General features: G+C 47.8%; 1 protein-coding gene across 1 annotated transcript; it reads left to right on the top strand.

Moving 5' to 3' along the window:
• The first annotated feature begins 10,623 nt into the window (after nt 1-10,623).
• Nucleotides 10,624-14,927, top strand: LOC144168733 (uncharacterized). Its single transcript, XM_077697680.1, has one exon. The coding sequence runs from the start codon at nt 10,837-10,839 to the stop codon at nt 11,632-11,634; it is 798 nt and encodes a 265-aa protein (XP_077553806.1). The 5' UTR covers nt 10,624-10,836; the 3' UTR covers nt 11,635-14,927.
• Nucleotides 14,928-15,227: the final 300 nt, after the last annotated feature.

Raw genomic sequence — 15,227 nt, 5'->3', positions numbered from 1 at the left:
TGCTGTTGACTGCTGTTACAGTTGACCTACTCTTTTCCATCGTGGGAAACCTTGGCCTGCTGTGACGCACCTGGGAACGGCGCAGATCCACAACGCAAGGAAACCTTGTTAGTGAACGTCACGGGAATGAACTATGCTTCAGTCAATTCGGAAGATTGGAATTCGACATGCGCCGTAGACGACTTCGGGCAATGCTCCACAGTAGTCTCTAAACCCTGGGATATCGCCAATACGTTCGGCCTTCAAAAAGCGGAAATCGCCAGTGCTCTGTTGGGGCATGGAACCGGCGCAGCCGGTTCCATGCCCCAACAGTTCTTATATTCCCATATTGGCGAAACTACCTGTGTCGCGTCGTGGTTGTCGTCTGTATATAGATGTGTATAGTTCTCTTGGTTTTTTTTAACTATATTCCACTGCTGTAAGGAATCATGTATATATATATATATATATATATATATATATATATATATATATATATATATATATATATATATATATATATATATATATATATATATATATATATATATTATATATATGGGTGTGCTTGTGTACTACACAGAGCAAGTAGTTACAGAGTGCGCATCTTTCATCCGCTGCTGTACTTAATCTAACCCCTTGTGGTTCCTGTAGGGCAAGTATTGTACCTTTTGTATACTCCAATGCCTGGAGTAGCCAGCTCCTGTTTGGGTTGGAGCTAAACTCTCCAATAAATAATTATTTCTCTCTCTCCTTCAAGTCCTATCGCTGTGCCATCCTCAGCGTGCGAGGCAGTCTGGTGTCAAATAAAGCTAGGTAGGGGCGAATCATTATCTGTGTGTAGCTTTTACCGTCCACCGGCATCTTCAGCCGATGTTTTGGGTCGGTTTACTTGTATGGCCGAGGCAGTCCAAACTGATCACATGGTAGTAGCCGGCGACTTTATTTACCGGATCTCGACTGGCAGCACCAACCTGCGTTTCCCGGTACAAATTAATGGCCACAATACAGCGATGATAAATTTAATGCATCTATTTACACTTACCCAGATTGTCTTGGAGCCAACTAGAGAAAAACACGTTCTAGACCTATTTCTCACAAATGAACCTGAACACGTAAACTCCATAACGATTATCCCTTCGAGACTGAAAACACATATAGCAAGAAGGCAAGAGAAGTTTTTGATTACAGAAAAGGTAATGTAGGGGACATTACTGAGGCACTAGAGAATCATTTTATCGTTTTTGAAACATTCGCTGATACTTTGCCGGTATCATAATTGTGGGGAGTATTCAAAAAGAATGTTTTCGAGCTGCGCGATCATTTTGTACCATCCTGTTTGTTAACGGAAAGACGTAACAAAAATAAACTGTGGTACACAAAAGAAGTACACAGATTAACACAACGGAGACGAAGAATGTTTAGAGCATTCAAGCGCAATCTTTCAGTGAGTAACCTTAGGAAACTGAAAGAAATAGCCAAAGAAGTGAGAAATGCAGTAGGCCAGGCTAAATTACGTTTCTTTGATTCATTTCAATCGTGTATCAGAAAGAATTCAAAGGAAATATAGAAATACATCAAGCGCTATAAAAAGGATACTTTTTCAATACCAGCCTCAATGCAAAGTAACAATACTATTGAGGAACCTCTTAAAAAAGCAGAATGCTTCAATTCCTACTCTACGTCTGTGTTTTCTTTGCCGGTGACGTCTACGGACGAAAGGAGAATGCGTGATTTAGGAGTGACAAGGCGTATGGAAGACGTGACATTTGATTGGCGTTGGATACAAGTACTACTTGAAGGCTTAAACACATCGAAAGCAGACGGGCCTGATGGTTTGCTCAATGCCTTGCTAAATTTATGTGCGTATTATATATCACCATATTTGAAAATAATATTTGTTAAATTGGTGCAATACAGTGACCTCCCTGTACACTGGAAAATCGCCTCTATAGCTACTGTTCACAAATCTGGACTTCGTAATGCGGTTTCCAATTACCGCCCGATTTCTTTAACTTGCTGGTGCTCCAAAATAATTGAGCGATAACAACCTGTTCAACCCTTTCCAGCGCGACTTCCGAAAACGATTATCATGCGTAACTCAGTTGATCCAATTTACTCACGATATTGCCCAGGCGCTAGACAACCGCGCATACGTTGACTATGTTTTTCTAGATTTGAAGAAGGCATTCGGCACGATTCCTCACAAGCTATTGCTTAGAAAATTAACGACTTATGGTGTTCAACCCAAAATACTTTCCTGGTTCTCGGAGTATTTAAATAACAGACGTCAGTATGTGGTTGTGAACGGCGCATCATCAGAGAAATACGATTAACGTCAGGAGTTCCCCATGGGTCCGTCTTGGGTACTTTATTATTTCTTCTCTACATGACATCAGCAATAACATCACTTCATGTATACGACTGTTCGCAGAAAAATTACTTGGGAAAATGATCGCGAAATACTGCAAAACGATCTGAAAAATATAGACGACTTATGCGAAAAAATGGGGAATGCAACTTAATCTAAACAAAGCTGTCGGCCTTACCTTCTCAAGAAAGCAAAGCCCAAATAAGCTCCCTTATTCAATAAAAACGTTCCTCTACAATCTCTAGAAGAGTACAAATATTTGGGAGTTTATTTCACTCCTATGCTTTGCTGGCATCGGCATATCGATTACACCGTACGCAAAGCTTGTAGGACTCTGGGGTTTCTGCAGCGCAATACAACAAAGTTTCCGCAGGCAACGCGCGAATTGCTGTACAAGTCTAACGTAAGGCCGATCTTAGAGTACACTTGCGCCGTGTGGGCCCCTCAAACGGTTCTTGACAAAAATAAATTAGAAAGAGTGCAATGCCTTGCAGCCCGGTATGCCATTGGTAAGGGTCTTAGGAACTTGAAGTTTAGCGAAAGTCGGTGCAAAGAGATTTTGAAGTGGGATACACTAAAAGATCGAAGGGCAATGATTCGCTTAAAACTATATCATTCCATATACTAGTCTCAAATTGACATTCCCCGCGATGATTACATTTTTGCACCTCATTACATGTAAGCGCGAATGGATCACACCTGCAATGTCCATGAAATTCGCTGCAACACATTTGCATTGACAAACTCATTTTTTTCCGAAAGCTATACACCAATGGAATAAGTTACCTGCGCTCGTAGTTACGGAACAGTCTGTGGATGCATTTTACGCTTGTATGTGTTTGTTAAAAGCTTCGAACTAATGCACATTTGTTCACTGGGAATTTATTGCGATGTGTGTGCGTGTGCGTGCGTGTGTGTTCGTGTGCGTGTGTGTGTGTGCGTGTGCGTGCGTGCGTGCGTGTGTCCGTGTGTGCGTGTGTGTAGTGTGTGTGCGTGTGCGTGTGTGTGTGTGTGAGAGAGAGAGAGAGAGAGAGAGAGTGAGAGAGAGAGAGAGACTCGAACTGCCTTGTAGCCTGATATGGTAGGACAGTGTTGTACTTTCACTTTTTCTTCTATTTCTTGCTCGTGTTGTCGTTGATGCGGTGTTTCATATATTCTGTGCGCCAGCAACTGAGCGGAAACAAATGGGGCGACCTGCCGCGGCCTTTTCTTTGTACAGCTACTGAAACTCGCTGATATTGTGTACCATTTGTGCTGTGACTGACAATGGTCAGTTCCTAAATTTGAACAGCATGGCACATACTTTCTTTTTATTTTTAGGGGCGAAGCTCCTTAGGGCGTGGGTCTGTCCATCCTCGACATATGTATGTAACCACCTCTAGTTTAGTTCTTGGATTGTTTACTAGATGGCGGTACTTGTATATGATGAAAAGATGCGCTTGGATTGTTTACTAGATGGCGTGGCTACGTCTAGTTTAGTTCTTGGATTGTGTACTAGATGGCGGGGAGCGTAGTAATAAAATCCGTTCGCTGTTGGCGCGCGCTCGGAGTCGCCCGATGGATAAGGCTGCAGATGTGCGAGCCCGCGAGGCAGAAGCGCTCCGTGAAGCTGCGCGACGCCGCCGCCAAGATCCTGCCGTACGAGAGCGGGAGGCCGAAGCGTGTCGTCTGGCTGCGCGACGACGCCGCCAAGATCCCAGCGTTCGAGAACGAGAGGCCCAAGCGTCACGGCAACGGCGCGAGGACCCTGCCGTACGCGAAGCGGCACGGCTGCGGCGCGAAGAGGATCTCCAAAACGTCAGAGAACGGGAAGCGGCGAGAAAGCGCGCGTATCGGCAGGCAGACCCCGATGCAGTGAGAGCTCGTGAGGCGTCTGCAAAACGCATCAGGCGAGCTCAGCCCCAAGGTGCCGACGCGCGGTTTAAGCGAGACTTTCTAACGTTACGTTCGGACACAGATGTAGTGGGCGAACTTTCACTGAAGAGTCACGGTTTTACCGATGATTTCCCCTCAGGAGCTTCGCCCACTCATCATCATTCACCCCGTGGATATGCTGTGAATTTTTTATTTTTCCTCCTTGTGCGTACGAATGTATCTTGAAAGCGGCTCGCGGCCTCTGGAACATTTTTTTTGGTTATCAATGTAACTACATGATTTATTTCTTTTTGTTATCCCCCAGCCCCTTTAATGCGAAAAAGGCGCTGTAGGTACTAAATGTTGAAGAAGAAGAAGAACTGACTGCCGGGTTTCTAGAAAACAAACTGAGCAGTTCCTTCTATTTTTATTTTCTTTGATATTATTCCCACATGCAGCGTGCCGCCGCACCCAAACGGAGGCCATTGCGCGCCTTTGGAGAGTTGATGCCCTGACCGCTGTAGCTCTGGACGCAATTACAATTTCGCAAATTTATTAATCGATACGGGATGAATTCATGATTCTCCACAATTTTCTAATTACTACCGAGCACATACGTAGAATTATTTAACAGTTAGTTAACATATTCTAGTTAATTATCCCCCTAAATAGCACTGGAAGAATCCAAGATGGAAAGCGTACACCCCGTTCCCGTGAAGCGATGGAACACACTGAGCGCAGCAATGCGCAGCTTCCTCTTTCTCAGAATTCGCTGTCGTCCCCTGGCTGCGCCCACCACATTCCTTATTTCCAACACCCCCGCCAGAAAGGCAAGGACTGGCCTTTGACTAGGGCACCTAATTCCGGTTCCAGTGACCACGCGGCAATGAATGTGCCAATGTTCACAGCGGTGGTGGTAGAATGGTGTACATATCTATAGGCAACATCGTGTACGGCAGCAGGTTGACACGTGGTAACGCCGCCCTACTTGTGCGTCGTGACCTGGGCGGCAGGAGATGTGATGAGTAGCGCGAGCAGTCGCTCCATTTCTTCGAAGAGTGGTATGACCATGAAGAGCGGCTAAAAGAAGAGCGGTGTCGCCTTTTGTCCCACAACCGCGATCTTCGTCGTTGCTGCTTAATGTAACCATCCTCGTTTTGGACCATTCGCGTTGACAATGGTGCCGACAAAATCCGTTGTGCTCCAATGACGGATGGCGTCTTTTGAAGCACCCCGGAAGGTGTAATTGTACCACCGCAGTTCTTATGTACACACTAAACTTTTTTACACCCTTTTACCCAAAAAGGGTGTAGCAAAAGTGGAAAAAGGGTGTTGGGAGGCCTTTAGATCCTTCTTCTTGAATGTCAACACCCTTTTCCCAGCTGTACACCCTCTTTGTATGAAAAAAGGGTGTTGATCAACTTCAACACCCTTGGTTTTTCTAAGGGTGTTGAAAGGGTGTCGAAAGGGTGTTCAGCTGTTCATTGAATAAGGCCATGCTTGGATGCATAATGCAAAGAAGAACACATCCTCTTATATACTCCTCTACTAGCAAGAAATTTTCAAGCGCAAAAAACAATAATTGCTCGTATGCAATGATCGCTCGTATCCATATGCAGTGCACCTCATGCCCCAAGGTTAGCTTTGGCACGTGAAACACCAATTTGAACCTTCAAAATTAAAAAGACTATAGTCGTGTGGCGAAAGCGGTGTTTACCTACTGCAACATGCTTGAGGTTCTGTAGATTGTTGAAACGGTTTGAAATAGGTGTTGAGTTGCAAAAAAAACAGCGGATCTGGGGGTCGACCTAGTTTCTTCCGGTGTTGCTACGTTTTGTTATGTTTGCTAAGCTTTGCAATGTTCTTGCTAAGCTAGGATGACCGCTGAGAGGTGAGGCCAAGTTTACCCAGATTTTCCAAGGCTGTCCCAATATCTGTGTGTGTGTGTGTGTGTGTGTGTGTGTGTGTGTGTGTGTGTGTGTGTGTGTGTGTGTGTGTGTGTGTGTGTGTGTGTGTGTGTGTGTGTGTGTGTGTGTGTGTGTGTGTGTGTGTGTGTGTGTGTGTGTGTGTGTCCCACTGCCAGGGGTTCCAAGGGGGAAACAAGGTAGGTCGGCCCCCCGCTATGCTGTTTCGCCAGCCTTGTACCACTATTGCAAGCTGCTCCACTTTTTTGCCTTTTAGGACCTAAAAAAAACTAGTACCTTTGAAATGGTAGAGTAAGAGGTGCGCATACGTATACGCTCCTTGTGCTCACACCCTAACAAGCTCAAAAGCCGACTTCACTGTTATAATACCCTATCTGCGGTGTTTCACCCTTTACACGTGCCGCAGCTCTTTTTCCTTGTATTTTTTTGCTAACGCCACCGAAACTAGCTCAAGCTTAAAGAGCTTCACTGGTATGAAATTATGCCAATTCATATTGGTTTAAACATCGTGATGTACAAAACACCCCCCGCTTGTAGAAAATGTTCAGTCCACCCGCGTAAACAGCTACAAAATGCCTCCAAAGTTGCAGGTCTCTTCATGTTTGTTCTAAGTTGGCGGTCTTTTCTTACACCCTTTTCTCTTTACACCCTTTTTGTTACTTTCAAACACCCTAATTTGTAGCTTTACACCCTTCTGGGAAAAAGGTCTTCAAATATTGAACACCCTTTTTGAAGGGTGTTGAGGTGGCGGGGAAGATTGTTTTGGTACTTAATAAAGTTCCATAAGTTATGAAACACAAAAACTACCTCGTAATTAAAAAGCTTTTTAAATCCGCGTGTCGATTTGTATATTCTCATAGTAAAATCCATACTTCCAAAATTAGCGCTAAAATATTTGTTTTTTGTGACAAGCCCACTGACTCCATCGGGGGGCTTTCCTGTGCTGGATATAAAAGCAAGAAGAGCACATGTATTACTAAGTAAGTATGCACACCCTGTACCGTTCGCATTCCGTTGGTTTTCTTGCTCAATTCATTTGTCTTCCAAGTGTAACTTGTGCGTATTGACTCTTTGTGTTGAATGGTGCGCTCTTCGCCAATTCACATTGCCACTGCGCATGCCATCACCTTAAAAAAATGGTGTGAGGCTCAACACCATTTTTTTAGGGTGTTGAGCATCCTCAACACACTTTTTAAGGGTGTTGACCTCAACACCCTTTTTTTATCCGTACACCCTTTTTTTTCCAAAAAACCTTTTAAGCGTGTTAGCCATGGACAAGATTTGTACACCCTTTTCGGCTAAAAAGGGTGTAAAAAAGTTTAGTGGGAAGATGTCCGCGCAGAGAAAGCATTTCTCGTGCCTGGTGAAAAATACCCGAAGTCTCCCGCGGCCTCCAAGCGGTGAGCCCCACGTAGCTCGGCAAGAAGAGTTTGCGGGCGCATCTTTTTCCTAGTCCAAGACGTGGACCTGGGACACTGAAGGGGTCGACTTTGCAGTGCAGACCCTTGGTAACTTTCCTTTATGGAAACTCTCGGCATCGCCAACAACGTCGTTTCCACAACTCCACTTTTGCACCTGCTTGGACGCCTTACTCTGTTGTGCGGAGGCAGGCGATCTGAATGCGGAGGCAGGCTATCTGCTGGATGCAGCTTCGCATACTCATCAGCTCATCGACCGCCTGTACCACAATCGTTCTTCTCAAAGTCAGGCTCACGCGTTTTTTGGACAGAAGCGTCTTTTATATCGCTGCAGTACTTTCAGATTTCTTGTGACATCTTTTCTCCTTGGCCTTTTTCTTTTCCTTGAAGTAATCTTGGAAATGTGGCGATCGCGCGTGACTACTGCACTTGCCGTGCGGTAGCCCCCGGGTTCGTACGGGCGTCCGGTTAGCTGGGGTGCCTTCATGTAATTCTTGATCGCGAGCGAGCACGCACCCCTTGCTACGTACGTCGGTCGGTACGAAAACGCAAGTGGCAGCGCGAAACACAAGGCGTGCTGTAGAATTATTGGTAGCGGGCTGGCTTTCATCACGGTTTGTTGTCCTGTGAGCCTCAGCACTTTCGGGGCGTGCTGTATTCGACATTTCACCGGGAGGCGCCAGATTGGGAACCGAGCTGTCCGCCGGAGCTTCAGAGCTGATGGTGGAGTCTGATCGGCCAACAAGATGGGTGGTTTCCAACGAAGCGTCTTGTCCTGTTTCCCCATGTCGACATCACCGGGCTACTTCATTCGTTTCCTGTTTGGAGGCCCCTCACGTGCTTGTGGGAGGGGAGGGTCAGCCATACATACGCAACCCAGCTAGCAGTACCGTTTCAGCAGGATCGTAACTGTGCGAAATGTCAGGCCATTCACTCGGTGGCAGTGGTGTGGTGGGTAGGTAGGACGTCCATGTCAGTGGAATCATTCTGCACGCACATTCCAAAATCTAGAGGTCCACTACTTTGTCGGTGACTGGATTGATGGGCTGAAGGTCATCGCGGGCAGCGTTCCGAACAGGGATGTAAAACAGCGCAGCCAAGGCCGCCAAACGAGCATCAGCTGCATTTTTATCGCAGATGGGCTCTTCAGATTGCTCTGGGAGCGTCTTAGTTTGAACCCGCGGTATAGTTAGAAAGTGGGTGCCTCGCGGCCCGCTGGGAACACTCATGAGCTCTCGACTGTAACTCACCCATTTGGTTCGGACGCGGCGGCGGAATTCATAGCGGCTTTGCCAACCGGGTGGAGGAGCATACGCGTTTGGCACGAGCGCATTTTGTTGTAGAAGTGTTGCGATACGTGACCTTCCTTCTGCTTGTCGCCCGTCAGGTTCCTTTGTATCTCAGCGTCGAGGGCCCGTGTCTCAATCGGCGTGTCGTGGAAGCGGAAGATCTTTCTGATCTTTGTGATCCCGGTCCTCGAAAAGGCCGTCGATGACCGCAATCAGCCCCGTGATTTTCTTTCGCAGGAGCCATCGGCGTAGCTTCAGGTGTTTCACGGGAAGGGGTGGCGTAGCGAAACGAGGGCCGGCTTGGTCACGAGCCATGATTAACAGCGGTCCAAGGCAAGGCCTCCTGGATGAAGTAGCGCGAAGGCTTTGAGGCCTCGCACCAACCGCGGTGGCTCAGTGGCTAAGACGTTGTGCTGCTGAGCACGAGGACGCGGGTTCAATTACCCGCCGCGGCGGCCGCTTTTCTGACGGAGTCGAAGAGCAAAACACCCGTGTGTACAAGATTTAGGTGCACGTTAAAAACTCTCATGTGTTAAAAATTAATCCGGAGCCTTCCACTACGGCGCGCCTCATCGCCTGCGTCGAGTCGGCGCGTTAAGCCCTACAATCAATGAATCAGTCAAATCGGTTTCAGTGGTCGCGAGCCTCGTAGCCGCTGCGCCGTCGAAGTCCAGTCCAATCGTGCCTCGAACCCCGGGTTTCACGGCGCCAGCATATGGAGAATCAAATAGAGAATTCACGATCCAGACACCCCGTTCTCGTAAAGCGACGGAACACACTCTGAGCCAGGCAGTGCGCACCATCCTCTCCCTCACAATCCACTGTCACCCCCTGCCTGTGCCCAGGTCATTCTTTAGTTCATACACCCGTTTTATAGCGCCAGCCACGACTCCTGATCACTTGGCGCAAGAGAAAAAAATTTACCTCCACACACTAAAAATTTTTACGCCCAAAAGGGTGCTTCAGCTTGTCGCCGCAGGAGCACACTAAAAACTGAAAACTTTGCACCCTTTAGGGTGCTTGGATACTGTCGCCGCAGGAGCACCCTTTGTGAAGCACCCCAGAAGACAGGTGCCTTATAACACCCTTTTCGACCTAAAAGTATCCTAGGGTGCTACATAGCACCCCAATCTGTAGGAGCATCTTCTGCAAAAGCACCCACCTAAAGGGGTACAAAAAGGGTGTGTCATCCTCGGTTCACAAATGGTGCAGCAGGTGTGAGACCACATATTGCACAATATGACACATGATTATGGTATGAAACATTCGTGCTTTCCAAGCTCGGTTCTGTGAGACATTCTATTGAAGCTCAACGTCAGCTGATAATTTCCTTGAACTTGAGTCACCGATTGTTAAAACATATATTTAAAGAGTCAGGAGCCACATCTCAGTACAGAGTTATAACTTTAGAGGTAGTTGATTATCCAAAACTTCGTAAAAAACCAATTATATGTTCACTTTGCCGAACTGCAGTACACATCCTTCGAGCTTCACTGCACAGCATAACCATGTTATGCAGTGAAAGCAATTAGGTGTGCAACACTTCAACCACACAAAACTTCCTTGAACCTTAAAACCCTTGGCTTCTCAGTATTGCATAAAACTTCCAATCACGGTAGCTACTTGCAATGTTTAGTGCCTTATTGTTGAGCTGAGCAGGAAGGTTCAATATGAAGGAAGACCAAATGCAAAATGTATCGTTTCCTCCGTACTGCGGCTCATAATATAGTTCCCTCCTGACTGCGGCTTATAATCTACTTATAAAAGTTGGGTACCCAATGTCGTGTCGCGATCGTGTTATCAGCGCAGCGGTTGGCTAGCAGCGCGTGCGCAGCAGCGACGCTTTGTGTATAAATTGGCGCACCCGGCTTGGGTGCGCGTCCTTCAGTTGTGAGGCTGCCAGTGCGCGCCTCGGGAAATAAAGCAACGTTTTCCACGCTTGCCCGGATGCCGGTTACTACAAGTGGCGACGAGGATGGGATCCGCACCGAGCTTCTAAAATGACTGCGCCCGTTGTGCACAGCAAAACCGTCGGCACGTTGCCGGAGTTCCAGCCGGACAGCGGTAATTTCGAGGTGTACTTGGAACGCTTCGAATTGTTCGCTGCCGCCAATGACATCGCTGCAGAGAAGAAACTGCAAGTCTTCTTAACGGCCATAGGGGAAACCGCCTATGTCACGCTCCGGAGCTTACTGCTGCCCAAGACACCGGCCAAGGCATCGTACGTGGAAGCGGTGAGTGTGCTGAAGAAACATTACACTCCAAAACGTTCACTGGTCGCCGAACGCTATCGGTTCAACCAACGCCAACAAGCGCCACATGAAAGCGTGGCAGACTTCATAGTGGAATTGAAGAAGCTGGCTTCGACGTGCGAGTTCGGCAATTTCCTGAACGACGCTCTTCGGGATCGGCTGGTGGCGGGATTGGGCACTGAAGCCGTACGCTGCAGGTTACTGGCCCTTCCGGACGAAGAAATCACGTGGGAGCATGCGTGCAAGGTCGCCATCGCCATGGAAGCAGCGAGCCAGGACACGAAAGAGATGCTGCAACCAAACAAGTCGGGAGCATCTTCTGACAGTACGGAAGTGTACTGGCAACGAGGGACGCAGAAATCTCCGCAAAAAGGAAAACCAAGCAAAGCGGGACGAAGAAAAACGAGCCCTGCTAAGAAGGCGTCGCAAGGGACTAAAACGAGCTGTCACCGGTGTGCAGGACACCACCCTCCTGTGAGTTGCCCTTTTTTGACTAGTGACTGTTTCAAATGTAAAAAAAAAGGATCACATTGCGAAAATGTGTAAAACGAAACATGTGCATAGTGTAGAGCCGCAGGAGGATAGAGATTTGCTTACTTTGTGTCACGTGAACCGTTCCGACACACCCCCATTTAGAGTACACGTTACGATAAATGGGAAGGTAGTTCCTATGGAAATTGATACGGGTGCGGCCGTGTCGATTATTTCGGAAGTAGAGTGGGCGAGGCACTTTCCTAATGCCAGTTTCACGCAAGAGGATGTGAAATTAATGACGTACAACGGTACGCCTGTCGCTGTTGCTGGAGTAGCCGACGTAAAAGTTGAGTATCAAGGACAGTGTTTCAAATTGCCTCTGGTGATTGCTAAAGAGACTGAAGGCGCAAGGATGCCTACGCTGTTTGGCCGAAATTGGCTTTCAAAGATAAAACTCTACTGGCGTGAGGTTTTTTCCGTGCAGGCATTGGAAAGGGAAACGCCCCTCACTGAAAAGTACCGTGATGTATTTAATGCTGGTTTTGGTGCTATCAAGGGTTTCAAAGCAAGCATTGTACTTAAAGAGGACGCATGCCCAGTGTTCTGCAAAGCGCGATCAGTGCCATACGCCTTGCGCGAGCGAGTCGAGCAAGATTTCGCTAATCTCGAAAAAGCGGGGGTAGTGTATCGGGTAAGGCACAGCAAGTGGGCGACGCCTCTCGTGATTGTTCCAAAGAAAGACGGAAAAGAACTTCGGCACTGTGGGGATTACAAAATCACAGTAAATCCGGCAATTGAAGTCGATCATTACCCCTTGCCGCTGCCCGAGGATATTTTTGCCACACTTGAAGGCGGAACCGTGTTTTCTGTCATTGATCTGTCGAAGGCGTACCTTCAGCTGGAACTGGATGAGCAAGCACAAGAATTGCTCACCATAAACACTCACATGGGCCTTTTTAGGTTCCGTCGCTTGCCTTATGGCGTAGCGTGTGCTCCAGCAATTTTCCAAGCTGTAATGGATCAAATCCTGCAAGGTATGCCTGGCACTGCCTGCTACTTGGATGACATTGTCATAGCCGGAGTAGACTACAAGCAGTGTTACGACAGAGTGGAGGAGGTGCTAAGGCGCCTGAGTGAACATGGTATCAAAGTAAATGCCAAGAAGTGTAGGCTCTTTCAGCAGCGCATAACGTATTTGGGGCATGACATTGACAAAAATGGCTTGCACCCTACGGCCGAAAAGGTCGTGGCCATCAAAGAGGCGCCGAAACCTACTAGGGTGACGCAGCTGAAGGCCTTTTTGGGCTTAGTAAATTTCTATGGAAAGTTCCTGCCAAAATTGGCTACGATTCTAGAACCGCTGCACGACTTGCTCCGCAAGGACAGCAGATGGCATTGGTCGCGTAAGTGCGACGAGGCGTTCGCAACTTGCAAGAAAATGCTGTCCGACAAAAGCGTCTTGCAGCTCTACGATGTAAAAAAGCCACTGCAAATCACGTGTGACGCATCGGAATACGGGCTAGGGGCTGTGTTATCGCACGTTGAAAACGGGAATGAAAAACCCATCGCTTTTGCTTCACGGTCGTTGTCCCCGTCCGAGCGTAACTATGCGCAAATAGAAAAAGAAGCCCTGAGCATAGTTTTCGCGGTGAAGAAATTTCACAAGTATCTTTACGGGCGAGATTTCAACGTGTTAACGGACCACCAACCCCTGACAACCCTGCTTGATCTTAAACGGCAGGGCAGCGCTCTTGCAACTGCAAGAGTGCATCGATGGGTCACATTTTTGGCGAGCTATCGCTACAAGACAAAGCATAAGCCAGGGTCAGCTATCAGTCATGCGGACGCGTTGTCTCGCTTGCCGCTGCCGGACACGGACGACCACAGTGAAGATATTTTTTATTTTGCGCCACTGAATGAGTTGCCGCTGACAGTGAAAGATATTGAGCGCGAAACTGGACAGGACAAACTGTTGAGTGTCGTTCGTGACATATGGCACGGCTGGAAAAAAACTGTACCCGAGCAGTTAAAGCCATTCTGGTTGCGCCGGTTTGAACTCAGTGTAGATAACGGATGCATTGTGTGGCTGAATCGCGTAGTTGTGCCGCAGTCCTTGCACAGTGTTGTCTTGGGGTTGCTGCACGCACAGCACTTAGGGATAACCAAAATGAAAGCGGTAGCAAGGTCAATGCTATGGTGGCCAGGCATGGATAGCGCCCTGGAAGAAACTGTGCGGAAGTGCAAAATTTGTCAGTCTGTCCTTCCTGAAGCTCAACCTGTACCTTTGACACCATGGCAAGTGTGCCAAAACCCATGGGAAAGAGTACATCTTGATTTTGCAGAAGAAAAAGGAAAAATGTTTCTGCTAGCCATAGACTCCTACTCCAAATGGTTGGAAATTAAACCTATGGGTGTAACAACTGCCGTGAAGACGATTGAAGTTGTGCGATCTTGGTTTGCTGCGCATGGACTTCCTTTGGAAGTGGTAACTGACAATGGTCCGCAGTTTCGTGCACAAGAGTTCGAAGACTTTCTTTCATCGAATGGTGTTAGGCACACACTGACACCCCCCTATCATCCGCAGTCTAACGGAGCTGCGGAGCGCGCGGTGCAATCCACCAAGAAAGCACTACTCAAACAGAATCTAGAAGATTCTGAAAAAGGCACTACGAGGTCTCTTCAACACAGACTAGACAACTTTTTGTTTTCTTACCGCACAACTCCTCAGACTTTTACGGGAAGGACACCCGCGGAATTATTCCTGCGAACGAAACTGCGGACCAGGTTGTCGTTACTACGGCCAGAGACTCGAAATGAAATGGTTGTGAGGAGGGAGAAAATGAAAACTCTGGCTGACAAGCGAAGAGGTCGGCCCCGAGTGTTTGCTGTGGGTGACAGTGTGTTGGTGCGTTCTGTGCGCGGTGATGTGGTGAAATGGTGGCTTGGCAGAGTGACGCGTGTCAAGTCTCCGTCAACCTATTTGGTGTGCGTCGGAAACAAAGTGAGGTTCGTGCACGCTGACCATCTGCGACCATCCTGCGTTGAATCGACCAATCATCCAGACAACCACCCTGAATGCGAACTGCCTCATGCACCTGACGTGGTCCCTGCTGCACTTACAACGGAACGCCTTGCCGAGCCGGCTACACGTGCCACGGTAGCGCCGTCGGCCAGCAATGAAGAAGCGGTCCCTTTGCGGAGGAGCAACAGGGAACGACGACCACCGGACCGTTTGACCTACGATAGTTTTTAGAATTGTGCAGGGAGGGAGTGTCGTGTCGCGATCGTGTTATCAGCGCAGCGGTTGGCTAGCAGCGCGTGCGCAGCAGCGACGCTTTGTGTATAAATTGGCGCACCCGGCTTGGGTGCGCGTCCTTCAGTTATGAGGCTGCCAGTGCGCGCCTCGGGAAATAAAGCAACGTTTTCCACGCTTGCCCGGATGCCGGTTACTACACCCAAGCCATTTATTTTCGTTTGCATTATTCTTTTTGCTTTACGAAAAAATATTCACATGGTACAGCACGTGCAAGGTTTTATAACCTTGGAGTTTTATAACCATACATTTAGACTAAATGACCCCACATAGAAATAACAAGAACTGCAAACATCACACAACAATGCATACAAGTTCCCTGGTGAAGCCCATGGTTGAAATGTAATGTCAT

The sequence above is a fragment of the Haemaphysalis longicornis genome, unplaced genomic scaffold, assembly GCF_048455015.1.
Source record: "Haemaphysalis longicornis isolate Haplotype H1 unplaced genomic scaffold, Haemaphysalis longicornis Haplotype H1 scaffold_2, whole genome shotgun sequence".
Taxonomy (NCBI): domain Eukaryota; kingdom Metazoa; phylum Arthropoda; class Arachnida; order Ixodida; family Ixodidae; genus Haemaphysalis; species Haemaphysalis longicornis.
This window is presented reverse-complemented; position numbering and strand designations above follow the sequence as displayed.

What these genes read in the sequence shown, in the direction of transcription:
- LOC144168733 (XM_077697680.1), top strand. Translation starts at nt 10,837, where the DNA reads ATGACTGCGCCCGTTGTGCACAGCAAAACCGTCGGCACGTTGCCGGAG.